The sequence below is a fragment of the Hypanus sabinus genome, chromosome 5 (assembly GCF_030144855.1).
Source record: "Hypanus sabinus isolate sHypSab1 chromosome 5, sHypSab1.hap1, whole genome shotgun sequence".
Classification (NCBI taxonomy): domain Eukaryota; kingdom Metazoa; phylum Chordata; class Chondrichthyes; order Myliobatiformes; family Dasyatidae; genus Hypanus; species Hypanus sabinus.
Window position 1 is genome coordinate 9510570 of NC_082710.1, and position 14639 is coordinate 9525208.

The window sequence follows — 14639 nt, forward strand, 5'->3', positions numbered from 1 at the left end:
TAAGTCCTTCTGTAGCCTCTCTACTTCCTCAAAATTACCTGCCTCTCCACCTATCTTCATATCATCTGCAAACTTTGCAACAAAGCCATCAATTCCATCATCTAAATCATTGACATATAACTTAAAAAGGATCGGTCCCAATACAGACCCCTGTGGAACATTACTAGTCACCGGCAACCAGCCAAAAAAGGCTCCCTTTATTCCAACACTTTGCCTCCTTCCATTCAACCACTGCTTTATCCATGCTAATATATTTCCTGTAACACCATGGACTTGTAGCTTGTGAAGCAACCTCTTGTATGGCACCTTGTCAAAGGCCTTCTGAGAATCCACACAAGCAATTCTTCTTTGACTATCCTGTTTATTTCCTCAAAGAATTCCAACAGATTTGTCCAAAAATGTTATGTCCTCCTTCCTACACCAACTCCTTAGCCAACTATTAAACTGTAAGATCTTCCTAGTTCTAGCCTTACTAGCATGTTGCATGGATAGCAATTCTGAAATCAGAACACTGGAGAGCCTGCCCTTTATACTTAGCACCTAACTCCCTGAAACCCCTATGCAGAACCTCATCACTTGCCCTGCCCATATCATTGTGCTGGCTGCTTTACTGAGACAGCAAGAAGAGTAAACACAGTATTTACATTATGGCTGGGACAACTACACTGATTGGCAGTGCAAGTTAGGGGATTCTGCCCTGGGGTCCACAGACCCCTTGCTTAATGTGGAGAAACAAGAAAATGACTTTTGTTGAATATAATATGTTTAATTGCATAACAGCGCTGACCCTTTGCAATAGTTCAACTAAGCTAAAAGTTTTTTGTTGATGATTTTCATTTGTAGTCATCAGCCAGCACTGATGGACTCCAGTTGCTCTGACACTATTTCTCTATGACAGCAATGCCTGGTGAGACCTTCCACCATGTTTGTCATGGACAGCGCTGAAATTTACAGGGAAGAAGTCTAAATGGGAATATAGAAAATAATTCATTAGTCACATGTTGTAGTTCATGGCTTTGTATGCTTGAATCATGTTGTCAACCAGCTGCACATAACCTGGTGCTCTGTAGTTGCCGAGAAACTGTTCAACAATATTCCTGGAATTCCTTCCATGCAATTTTCTCCAGTCTCACTAGAAGTTCTTAGAATTGCCTGCTGTTGATATTATTTTTTTGATTTGTCCCTTCCTTAAGAACTTAAGAACTTGATAAGTTATTGATTGCAAACATGGCATCAAAGGTTATGGGGAGAACGCCGGGGAGTGGTGATGATTGAATGGTGGAGCAGACTTGATGGGCCAAATGGCCTTACTCAGCTCCTATGTCTTATGGTCTTAATTTTGCCAACAGTTACTCTGACTTGAATCAGGGTGATTTTCATGATCAGCAGTCCACAATCTTAAGGTATTCAGGAAGCAAAATCTTTGCTGTTGGGTGTAATAGAAATGAAAAAGTCAAGTAAAGTGAAGTTGATAGAAGGAAGATAACTTATTAACAAATCATGTAATTTCTAACCAGTGTGATGTCAGAAATACAGCTGGCATTACTCAGTCATGATATAATCTTCACATAAGTGCAGGTGCGATGCTTTTGTTTACTCTGTGAGTTCACTTTTAAATTTTAGTCAGCTGGGCGATAATTAACGGCAAATACAATTTTAATTTTCACTGCAGTTAATATAGTTAATTATCAAATCCATTGACTGTAACACATCACTAACACTTACATAATAATCAACCTCACACGGTAATAGCGTGTCTTCCCTTCTTTTTGTTAAGTCTTTAGGACATTTACTGCATTAAATCATGTAGCTAAGAATGTACTTCTTTAAAATAGATTTTATTTCCATTACATTTTATAATTCACTTCTTGTTAGCTTGTTTTCTTTCACAAACAAGGAAGAGGGCAAAAAAAATTTATTTTGAAGCAGGCTTGGTGTAAAGATGAAGATCTTAAAGATTTTCTATTAGTCACCTGTACAGTGAAATAGGGAGACAGGGTGGAGGTACGTCTCTACTAAAGGAGGTTGAGGCACTCCTTCCCTCCAGTAGCCTGCAGGTCACCCTTGGGCAACGTGTGGCACCTGCTTAGCTCTCCAATCGGGGTCATGTGAAGCCAAGGGAACAGGTGGTGGATGGTCGTATGAACAGCCGGTGCAGATCACTAGTCCTGATTATGTGACCACTGACACCAGGCAGACAACCTCTGAAGAGTATTGATTATGGCTGGAGTCACTTATCTTATAAAGACGCTGCCCAGAAGAAAGCAATGGCACACCACTTTTATGGAAATATTGGTCTATAGCAAACATAGTCATTAGATCGTAGTCACCAAGTCAATACAATGCCACACATAATGACGTTAATGATGATATTAAAACAGCAATACCTATGGTAAAACCCATCATCTGTGGCAATGAGCAACACAGTCCAACGACATACTGTAGGTAGCTCGCTTTTGCTATTGCTCATGTAATGCCCTGGTTAAGACCTCTACTGCTATACTGTGAGGTATTTTATTTCAGCAGTTTTCTGCACAAGCAGTATGTCCTGCTGGAAAGAGTGATTTGGTTTCAGCTGAAGATAAGGAGCCATGTTGTCCAATTTAGGAATGTGTGTCAGCCAATCAGAATTGTGGGATAGGAGAGAAGGTTCTAGAGAGCTTAAGGAGTTTTCTGAAGGACAGTAGTCTGGTTTGGGGCCTTTTGGTGGGAGCTGCTCTGCAGGGCACAAGGGAAAATGCCGCAGAATGTCTTTGGAAGGAGAGTCCCCATTGCAGGAAGTGTTTCATGCAGATGAATGGCTCCAAGAAGGAAGGGCCAATACTCCTGAGAGAGAGTCAGTTCATTCAAGATGGTCTTTGAGGGAAGTTCGAAATGCGATGGGTGCTGTCGTGCAGACTTGTGGGTTCAGTAAAGAGATACACCCCCGACTACTCCAGAATGAGCTTCAATGTTTATATGCATGCTAGACTGTTTTAACTGTTATGGGCCCTTTTCTTTTTTTGTTTTTCTGTTGAAAATTTGATAAATATACTTTCTATAAAATTCTATGCGGTGTACTGTCTGTCATTTTTGGGCTATAGTTAACAGTATATTTACATAGTATTTGCTACAACCTATGTTCCTCAATTCGAACATCCCAACTTTCCTGTTTGGTTGAACCCCAAATCACACCAACCCTGGACGTATATTGCTTATGAAAGGTGGCCTTCTCATCACTGAATCATGTGGTTGCCAGCAGAATTGGCTAACAAGCAAATTTGGTGTATGAGCTCTGGTAAGGGGGGGGGGGGGGGTGTCAATGCTTCTGCTGATGCAAGTGGGGGGACTTTGGCATTCTGATGTTACTATCATACTTCCTTCGGGGTTCCTTGTTTCATGGATGTCTCTGTGAAGAACAAGTATTTCAGGTTGTATACTGTATACATTCTTTGGCATTAAATTGAACCATTTGAACCAGGCATCAACCAGTTACTAATGCTAACCAGCATATTGTCAGAATGTGAGAGGAAACTGGACAACCCAGAGTAAATCCCGTGTTCATAGGGAGAACGTACAAACTCCTTCAATCAACAGGAATCGAAACCCGAATGCTGATCGCTGACACTCTGAAGCGTTATACTATCTGTTACGACAAAATTTTACCTGCAAAACTCACTTAAAAGGAATCATTGTGGAGTATAATAAAATCATTAGACATAGGAGCAGAATTAGGCCATTTGGCCCATCAAGTTTGCTTCAGCATTGTATCATGACTGATCTCAACCCTGATCTTCTGCCTCCTCCTTCCTGTCTTGAACAATCAAGAATCAATCAAACTCTGCCTTAAATAAACCCAATGACTCGGCCTCCAAAGCTGCCTGTGGAGCTAAGTGTGAATATACACACTTATTCCACTTATAACTGATGTAAAAATGAATTCTCTTATAAACTGCTTTCCTTCCAATTTTCTTTCTTACTTTGATGAAGACTTGCTAGTGGAGTATTTTATACCTTGATGACATCCGTAATGCAGCTATTTATTGCAGATAGTGCCATTCCAAGTCCCATACACAAGTTCCTAGAAGCAGTAGGCAGCGTAAGTCAGAGGTGTTTTCACATTTATTAATCACTGTATCAACATCACACTCTTCAACATCTGTCACCTACATTTACGACTCAATGCACTACTCACCAATTTTCACAAATACGTATTTCAATTTTTAAAAAGATGACTTAACTTGCTAATGCAGCACTGGTGTGATGAAGAATTGCAATCACTAAACCTTTGACCCAGGTAAAACAACTGTCACAAGTTAAAGACAGATCTGAAGCAACAAAAGAAGATTTATGTTCAAAATATTTTATACTAGTGAAGCTTAACACAGCCTCATCACCAAACATCTTAAAAGTGCACCACTTTTCTTAGTGGATACAAACCAATTCCCACATACACAATAAAAAATCAAATTACCTGCCAAGTCATTACATGTTTGAGGCAAGAGTAAAATAAGTTAATGAAAGCAGCTTTGTGATATAGATTAATTTGTCACATGTACTGTACAATTTTGGGTGGCAGGGTGTAGATATGTCTCTATCAAGGAGGTGTAAGATGGTCTTTCCCTCTGTTAGCCTGCAGGTCACCCTTGGGCAAGGTGTAACACCTGCTTCTTTACCCCCCCCCCCCCCCCCCCCCCCCCCGATCAGGGTCAAGTGAAGCCATGGGAGCAGGTAGTGAATGGTCATATGAGCAGCTGGTGCACATCACAAGTCCTGGTTATGTGACCACTGACACCAGACAGACAAGTATTGGAGTATTGATAATGACCAGGAGTCACTCATCTTGTAAAGACACTTCCCAGAGGAAGGCAATGGCAAACCACTTCTGTAGAAATGTCTGCCAAGAGCAATCATGGGCACAGACCATAATCGCCTAAGTCATACGACTTAGCACATAATGATGATAATGACTGTACATTGCCTTTCAGCAGAGTTCTATGTTGTAACATTTTCACAGATTAACAATGCTAGCTGCAGATTAATGAGGCATTGTTACTCATTGCTAAGCAGAAGAATCTTCCATGCTATTGCTGACAGTTTTTCCCACCCACTTGGCCCAGAATGTAGCAAAGAGCTTAATTTTTCATTAATCATTTATTGATTTTGACAGTTTTATGTCATCAGCATACAAGTATGTATTTCTTGCCACTTACCGTAAGCTATTGGTAAATTAAATTTCTAATATTTTGTGGAGAAACAAGACTGTGGATACTGGAAATCTGGAGCAACACACACAAACTGCTGGGGGATCTCAGCGGACCAGGCAGAATTTATAGAAGGAAATTGGACAGTTAACGTTTTGCATTGGGACTTTGGATATCCAGAGCCTTAACAGTTCTCACCCTCATTAGGAAGCACTCAAGGCTCTCTGCTTCCTTCTAGACAACCAATCTAACTAGCTGACCTCCACAACCACCCTAATTCCTCAAGCAAACAAGGAATTTCACTGAACCATGGTAGATGCAACACTAATCTAATCTAACCGAGGTCACCTTTATCAAACAAGCCAGTCTCTGCATAAATTGATTTGCTCTATTTGATATCAAGAAATTGAAGAAAAATTGATTGCAGCAAAGGTCATAGATCCTGACAAGTTGGCTGTATCCCAAAACCAGCCACGTTTCTCACCAGTGTCAAAAATGGCTTTAAAACACTCAAGCACTGCACACACCTTAAGTTACAAAATATAATTAACTTCAGTAACCATAAAGAATAGAAATAGTTAATTGTGTATTTCTGCTAGGTGGGATACATCTCCACTAAGAGGTGTAAAAAGCTCCTTCCCTCTGCTAGTCTGCATGTCACCCCTGGGCAAGATGTAGCGCCTCCATGGCCCCCGAGCAGGGTCACACAAGTCCATGGCTGCACAGGTGGTGTGAGCAGATGGCGCTCACACAAGTCCTGGTTATGCAACCATGATGCCAGACACTGCCCAGAGAAGGCAATGGTAAACCACATGATCGCCATGTCATACGACACAGCACATGACGACGACGAAGGGTCTCGACCCAAAATGTTGACTGCTTCTTTCTACGGATGCTGCCCGAACTGCTGAGTCCATCCAGCTTTTTTGTACATCTTGATTTGACCACAGTATCTGCAGTGTACTTTGTGTGCCCATTTAAGAGTTTCTTAAATGCTTCCAATGTATCAGACAGGACAGGCTGGAATGCTTGTCTACTGAGGCTATATGGATGGAACTGAGGAATAAGAATGGGATGATCATGTTAAAGGGATTATAGACCACCCTGTGGTTAGTGGGATTTAGAGGAGCACATTGTAGTGAGGTTGCAGACTGCCGTAAGAAACACATGCTTGTGATAGTAGGTGATTTTGACTTTCCACATTCATTGGTGCTCCATACTGCAAAAGTGCTGGATGGAATAGTATTTCAAATGTGTTCAGGAAAGTTTTGTTAATCAATATATAAAGATCACAACTAGAAAGAGTGCGATTCTAAATCTCCTATAAGAGAATGAGACAATTAGTGTTTAGGGGAACACTTTACATCTAGTAACCATTATGTCAAATAGTTTCAAGAAACTTCTGGAGAATGATGGGTTTGGTCCTTGGGTTGAGATTCTCAATTGGTGAATGTGCAATTTTGACTGTACCAGAAAGGATCTGACAAGTATGGATTGGGACAGATTATTTTCTGGCAAAGGTGTGCTTGGTACTGGGGCGTCTTCACAGGTAAAATTTTGAGAGTATAACTTGTATGTTCTGGTCAAAATAAACAGCAAGGATAACAGGTTTACAGAATCTTCGTTTTCAAGATATTGAGGGCCTGATTAAGAAGGGGCTACTTAGCAGGATAGGGACAAATGAGATGCTTGAGGATTATAAAAAATGCAAGACATAAATCAGGAGGGCTAAAAAAAAGGGCATGACGTTGCTCTAGCAGACAAGGTAAAGGAGAATGCCAAGGGTTTCTAGTTACGTTAAGAGCAAAATGATAGCAAGGGAAGACCAAAGTGATCATCTATGCATGGAGTCAAGAGAGGGGTGGGAGACCTTAAATAGAATTTTTGCATGTGTATTAACTCAGGAGTCTACAGAAGTGAGGTAAAACAGCAGTGAGATCATGGCCCTATATAGATTACAGAGAAGGTGAAGTTTGCTATCTTGAGGCTGGTTAGGGTGGATAAATCCCCAGGGCCTGATGAGCTGTTCCCTGGTGTTGAACTTGCAGGGGCCTAGCAGATATTTAAAACTTCCTTAGCGACAGGTGATGTGCTAGAGAAGTGAAGGATAGCTCGTGTTGTCACCATTGTTTAAGAAATGCCCCAAGGATAAACCAGGAAATTATAGTACTGGCAAATTATTGGAAGGTATTCCAAGGGAACATTTATATAAATATTTGGATAGACTGAGACTGATCAGTGATAGCCAACATGACTTCGTACACGAACAGTCAACATTTCGGGCCCAGACCCTTCGTCAGGACTGACAAAGGGTCTTGGTAGGTTGTGTCTAACTAATGATAGTTTTTTATAGATCACCTGGAAAATTAATGGAGAAAAGGCAGAGGAATGTGATGTTATGTTGAAGTTTTATAAGACGCTAGTGAGACCTAATTTGGTGTATTGTGTATAGTTCACCACCCCAAGGGAAAGATATCCAAAAGAGCCTGGGAGAAAAAGTTGTAAAAGAAATTATAATGTTCAACACATTTGATGCACAAATCAAATGTAATCCTTCATTCATACATGGCAACCATTCTTCACAACTTATGTTCCTTAGTTAGTCACAAGTTTCATAATAGCCACACCATTAATCAAGGGTATTTTCAAACTGAGGAATTATTTAGTGCAATTCTGAATGCAGACCAACATGAAGAATGTATTTAATGTTCATCTGCTGTGCACACTGACTTCCACTTAATCAGTAAACCTTCTGGACTTTGATGGCGCGCTGAAGGCCGAAGCAGTTCTTTTGGAATATCAAAATCAAGACCATTAAGATATAGGAGCAGAATTAGGCCATTGGGCCCATTGAGTCTGCTCCAGCATTTCATTATGGCTTATCCATTTTCCCTCTCAGTCCCAACTCTGGCCTTCTCCAAGTCTACCTTCATACCTGGACCTATCAACCTCTACCTTAATTATGCATAAAGACACAACCACCTGCGGCAATGAATTCCATAGATTCACCACTCTCTGGCTAAAGGAATTTCTCCACACTGATTCATGCAACTCACTTTTGGCTGTTGGTAAAGTAGAATTCCAAGAGGCCTCAGTGAGCTTAAAAGGAGAGCAGAAAATAGAACTTAAAATGTAACATATACCAAACCAGCAGGATTTCCAAACAAACAATAGTGGATGATCAGTTTTATTGCAACTGGAGACACTGGTAAACCATATCAATTTACAAGTTTAAATCTTGCAGGAGCCAGGAACTGTACTACAGGCATGAAATTCTTAGGGTGAAAGGAAAGTAACAGAAAAGTTTAATGTTGCACTTCATAATTATTAATTCCACAATTTCAAAAAGCATAATTTGATAATACTTTTATTTACAAGAACATTTCATTGGAAAGGCTCTCAGAGAAACTGCGCAGTAGGCATCACTAGTTGAAAGCAGTTCAATCTGGAAAATAAAATAATAGCCAGTTAATAATCGGAAACACAGAAGCCAGAGATTAAATTAAAAGTACTTTAAACATTGGAAATATGCTTTGACAGTCAGGAAAACTGTCATGCTGCGATGTGGAGTGTTCTTGTATTCCATTTCTGTTGGAAAAAAGCAAATTCTGTTGTGAAGTTTGTAATAATGGCCTGATGCACCACCGTTAACCTGACTAAAGCACACAACAGTACTACAACAAATTATCCATACTGTACTATAAAAGGAATGTTTCTGAATTTTCCCTAATGCCCTTTACAGTAGACGAGAATGATTTGAAAAGGCCTAAAATCTCGATTAGCATTGAACTCTAGAGGGGATGGGGTAGAAAGATTTCAGTTAAGATCATAAAAGAGCGCAAAATTAGGCCATTTTGCCCCATCAACTCTGCTCTGCCATTCCATCATGCCAAATTTATTTTTCCTCTCAACCCCATTCTTCTGCCTTCTCCCCATAACCTTACACACCTTACTAATCAAGAATCTGTCAATGTCTCCTTCTAATATGTTCAATGTCTTGGACTCCACAACGTTCCAAGGCAAAGAACTCTACAGATTCACCACTCTTTGGCTGAAGAAATTCCTCATCTCTGTTCGAAAGGGGTGTCTTCTGAGGCTGTGCTCTGTGGTCCTAGGCTATTGGGAACATCTTCTCCAGACCTTTCAGTATTTGGTAGGTTTCAGTGAGTCCCCCCTTTCCCCATCCTTTTAAAATCTACAGAACTAAAACCATTAAATGCTCATTGTATGTTAACTCTTTCATTCTTGAGAACCTCTTCTGGACCCTCTCCAAAACTGCTCACAATACTCCAAGACCAATGCCTTTCAACATTACATTCTTGCTACTATACTCAAGCTCTTTAAAAATTTAGACAAGAAATAACCAAGACTGGTACTTTAAATAGACATTTGAGTACGTTTAAATTTGAGCCAGATTTGCAAAGGTCCCAAGCGCATGATTTATGATCCCCAGGCAGTACCCTGAACAGAGAACTCTTCCCTGTGCTTCACACAGCATTAAGCCATCAATGAACATGTTATGGACCAGTTATGTTCCTAGATAAGTCTGCATTATTTGTCATAATGCAAAATTGAGGCCTCTGCATATGCACTGGGAAATACAAGTTTGTGGACTTTCTGGTGAACGGATATCGACAAAGGAGTTAAATCTTAGCAAGTCTTGAATGCACATAGGATGATTACTAAGATTACATCATTGTTGGTTCTGGTACATCAGAAAGCGTTTACAGTGTCATAGAATCACTCATTCTAATAAATTCACATCATATGTACCAGATACAAACTACCTGAGATTTTCAATATTAGAACACAGCAAAGGTACTTACTGAATAATGTCTCACTTCTTGCGGAACTGGTGCCATACTAGCAAAAATGGAGCTGCGAAGCCAGAGCCAAAAAACACAGACATCATTGCCAACAGCCTCCACTTGTTTTCCACCGAGAAAGGCAGATTCTAAAAAACAACAGAAAATGAAACATTTTCTAATTACCATTAGAAACAGCTGAAGGTCAAGTCTCTGTTTCAGGGATTACAGTTAATTGCAACAGCTCGGCCCAGTTCCTCATTTGGCAGATGCAATTTAACGTAAACAAGTGTAAAGTGCTGAGAATGAACTGGGGTAGGTTTTGCAGTGTACAGTAGGGCACTTTGGAGCAAGCAGAACAAAGTGATCTATGAATACAGGTCCATAATTCATTGAAAGTGGTGTCACAGTTGAATAGAAATGTAAAGAGTGACACACTGACCTTCAAAAATCAATGTATTGAGTACAGGAGATGGGATGATATGTTGAAGGTGTTAAATCTTAGCAAGTCTTGAATGCACATAGGATAATCACAGATTATATCATTGTTGGTTCTGGTACATCAGAAAGCGTTTACAGTGTCATAGAATCACTCATTCTAATAAATTCACATCATATGTACCAGATACACAAATTACCTGAGATTTTCAATATTAGAGCACAGCAAAGGTACTTACTGAATAATGTCTCACTGTTGAGGCCTAATCTGGAGTATTGTGTGCAGTTCTAGACACCTACCTACAGTAAGAATGTATAAAATTTTCTGAAAGAGTGCAAATTTTACAAGGATGTTGCCAGTCCTTGAGAATCTGAGGGAAAGGCTGAATAGGTTAGGAGTTTATTCCTTACAGCACAGGAGAATGAGGAGATTTGATAGAACCATACAGAATTATGGGGGTAGAAATCGGGTAAATGCAAGCGGCCTTTTCCATTGAGGTTAGTGGGGACTACGACTGGAGTTCGTGAGTTAAGGTTGAAAGTTGAAATGATTAAGGCAACGTGAGTTACGAACTGCTAGTGCAAGTGGTGGGTGTGGGGTCGATTCCAAAATTAAAGATAGATGTGGGTAAGTACTAGGATGGGAGGATGACCCAGGTGCAGTTCAATGACACTAGGCAGAATAACAATTAGGCACAGACCAGCTGGGTCTGTTTCTAAAACGCTCATACTCCTGTGAACCAGGAGGGTGGAGAGATCACGGCGCAACAAAATGATGACCTGGTGGGTCAGCCTCAGATTTCCGCATAGGGTGTCGCTCAGGGATTGTTCCCCCGCGTTATCTACCGGCCGTCGGGCTCCCCTCTCACTCTGAACGCCCTACACCGCCCCGGGGAGACACGCCCCGACCCGGCCCAGACGCTGCCGCTCGTAAGATGGCGGCGGCCGTGGTGACCTTCAGCGGGCGGGCCTGCTCCCGCTTCCCGACACACAGACTCACACAGCCGGGAGAAGTCAGCGGCTCAGGCGGCGAATAAACAGGCATTTCAGGCCTGATCTTGGCCCAAAATGAACCCGCTGAGTTCCTCCCGCATCTTGTCCTGTTGCAGGTTCCCAGCATCTGCTCGCCAATCTGCTTTCCCTAGGCCGCATCTACCCTTCTCCCCGGCTCTTCCCCGCCCCACTCCCGCTTCTCCCGGGGACAGAGACACCACATCTGGGCCTGGACTCCCCTCCCACGAACGGAGACCCCGGCCTGGCCCCCTCTCCAGGGGACAAATACTCCAGATGGTGGTCTGGCCCCTGTCTTCCGGGAACTGAGACTCCAGACCCGGGCCTGGCCCTGTCTCCAGGGATACAGACATCAGACCCGGGCCTAGACTCCCCTCCCTGGAACGGGGATTCCAGACCCCGTCTCCCGGGCCCAGAGACTCCAGACCCGGGCCTGGCCCCGTCTCCAGGGATACAGACATCAGACCCGGGCCTGGACTCCCCTCCCTGGAACGGGGATTCCAGACCCCGTCTCCCAGAGACTCCAGACCCCAGTCTCCCGGGCCCAGAGACTCCAGACCCGGGCCTGGCCCTGTCTCCAGGGGGATACAGACATCAGACCCGGGCCTAGACTCCCCTCCCTGGAACGGGGATTCCAGACCCCGTCTCCCAGAGACAGCAAACCCGGGCCCAGAGACTCCAGACCCCAGTCTCCCGGGCCCAGAGACTCCAGACCCGGGCCTGGCCCTGTCTCCAGGGGGATACAGACATCAGACCCGGGCCTAGACTCCCCTCCCTGGAACGGGGATTCCAGACCCCGTCTCCCAGAGACAGCAAACCCGGGCCCAGAGACTCCAGACCCCAGTCTCCCGGGAACTGAGACTTCAGACCCGGGCCTGATCCCCTCTTCCGGGGATAAAGACATCAAGCCCAGGCCCGGCCGTTGACCTTCAGTCCCTTCCACCTTCCCCGTCCCGGCAGATGTACTGTCTCCCGGAGTAAACAGCCCGGGCCTGCCTTCCTACCTTCCCAGGGCCCTCGGCGTAATGCGAGCCACGGACGAGAGAGGTGCTGAAGCGGCGAACCGCCTGAGTCCACACCCGCGCTCCCGCCATTGCTGTAGCTCCCACCCGAAACAACGACCACAAGCTACCGCGATAGGGGCGGAACTGGAGACTTGAACTACAACTCCCAGGGTGCATCGCGTAACATGCGCAGTCGCAGTCAACAGGACCGGGAAAGGCTGAGTGTTTATTTTGCAAACTCACCCGAGACTTTTGTAGTTTGAAATGAGACTTCCAACTTCTGCAGAATATCTTGTATTCTTGATTTATTATTGTTATATGCAAAGTGATACGGTGAAAAACTTGTCCTGCGGACTGTTCATACACATCAATTTGTTAGTGCAGTGCTCTGAAGTATTACAAGAGATATCCTAGTACAACCTCAATGCAATTCCGTTGTAATTTACCCTTTGTCCTGGAACAGTTATACAGCAGGTAAACGGTAAAGAGCAAAATCACAACCAGATATATAGTGAGGTCAAGAGTAAATCTTTTCGTGTAAGAGGTCTTTTTCAGGAGTCCGATAACAATGGGTTAGAAGCTGACCTTGAGAATGGTGGTGGTACATGGTTTTAGACTTCTGTATCTTCTACCCCGAGAATGTCCGGGAGGGTGGATCCGTTGCTTCTGTTGCTTCGTTGAGTCAGAGGTACAGATAGAGCCCATGTTGAGCTGTCGATTTCAACTTCCACACTGCCTTTAAGTTTACTTGGTCCACTTCTGACACCTTCCTCTTTCTATCTCTCTGTCTCCATCATTGGAGACAAAATGTTGACCGATTGATGTCTTTTATAAACCCCCAGATACCCACGGTTATCTTGTCTATTCCTCTTCCCACCCTGTCTCCTGTAAACATGCTATTCTCTTTTATACACCCCCCAGATACCCCCGATTATCTTGTCTATACCTCTTCCCACCCTGTCTCCTGTAAACATGCTATTCCCTTTTATAAACCCCCAGATACCCCCGGTTATCTTGTCTATTCCTCTTCCCACCCTGTCTCCTGTAAACATGCTATTCCCTTTTATAAACCCCCAGATACCCCCGGTTATCGTGTCTATTCCTCTTCTCACCCTGTCTCCTGTAAACATGCTATTCCCTTTTATAAACCCCCAGATACCCCCGGTTATCTTGTCTATTCCTCTTCTCACCATCTCCTGTAAACGTGCTATTCCCTTTTCCTCAGTCCCTTTTTCTCTGCTGCACCTGATCCTAGGATGAGGCTCTGCAGGATATCAGAAATGTCCTCCTCCTTCAAAGAACAGGATTTCCCTTCCTCCACCATTGAAGCTGCACTCACATGCATCTTCTCCATTTTCTGAACATCCACACTCACTCCATCTTCTCTCCACCTTAACAGAGATAGAGTTCCTCTTGTCCATACCTACCACTGGATGATCCTCAGCACCCCACACATCATTCTTCACAATTTCTGGCATCTTCAATGGGACCTTACCACCTTACATCTTATCCTTGCACTCTCCGCTTTCTTCAGGGATTGTCAAAGTGCTGCACCTCTCCATTCACCTCCTCCCTCACCTCCATTCAGGGCCTCAAACAAGTCCCTCCAGGTGAGGTAACACCACACCTGCAAATCTGCTATACTCATCTACTCTATGTGGTGCTCCCGATACAGCCTCCTCTATATTGGTGAAAACTTCGTAAATTGGGAACCACTTTGTCAAGCACTTTCGTTCTATTTGCAAAAAGCAGAATTTCCCAGTGGCCGAGCATCTAAATCCCTATCCCCATTCCCGTCTGACACGTTGATCCATGGCCTCCTCCTCTTCCACGACGAAAGCACGCTCAGGGTAGAGGACCAACAGCACACATTCTCACTGAGTAACCTCCAACCTGATGCATGGCATTAACATTGATTTCTCCTTCCAGTATATTTCTCCCCTTCCCTCTGCTTCTTTTACTCACTCTGGCCTCTTACCTCCTCTCCTCACCTGCCTATCACCTCCCACTCAAGTGCTTCCTGCTTTCCTTTCTCCTATTCTCTCTCCTCTCTAATCAGATTCTTTCTTTTCCAGCCCTTTGCCTTTTCCACCTCACAGCTTCTTACTTCAGGTCACCCTCCCCCTCCCACCTGGCTTTAACTGTCACCTTCTAGCTATTCTCCTTCCCCTCCTCCCACCTTCTTATTCCGGCATCAT

At 43.4% G+C, this 14639-nt stretch overlaps 1 protein-coding gene and 2 non-coding genes across 3 annotated transcripts; all 3 read right to left on the minus strand.

Annotated features, from left to right (window-relative positions):
• Positions 1-8534: 8534 nt before the first annotated feature.
• Positions 8535-12599, minus strand: LOC132393920 (cytochrome c oxidase subunit 7C, mitochondrial). The gene is made up of 3 exons (XM_059969360.1): positions 12442-12599; positions 10010-10137; positions 8535-8628 (listed from the first exon to the last, which is right to left on the minus strand). The coding sequence occupies exons 1-2, from the start codon at positions 12529-12531 to the stop codon at positions 10021-10023; spliced, it is 207 nt and encodes a 68-aa protein (XP_059825343.1). The 5' UTR covers positions 12532-12599; the 3' UTR covers positions 8535-8628; positions 10010-10020.
• Positions 9893-9956, minus strand: LOC132394913 (small nucleolar RNA Z39). Its single transcript, XR_009512453.1, has one exon. It is a non-coding gene; the product is annotated as a small nucleolar RNA Z39 (small nucleolar RNA).
• LOC132394915 (small nucleolar RNA Z39) lies at positions 10547-10610 on the minus strand. The gene has a single exon (XR_009512455.1). It is a non-coding gene; the product is annotated as a small nucleolar RNA Z39 (small nucleolar RNA).
• Positions 12600-14639: the final 2040 nt, after the last annotated feature.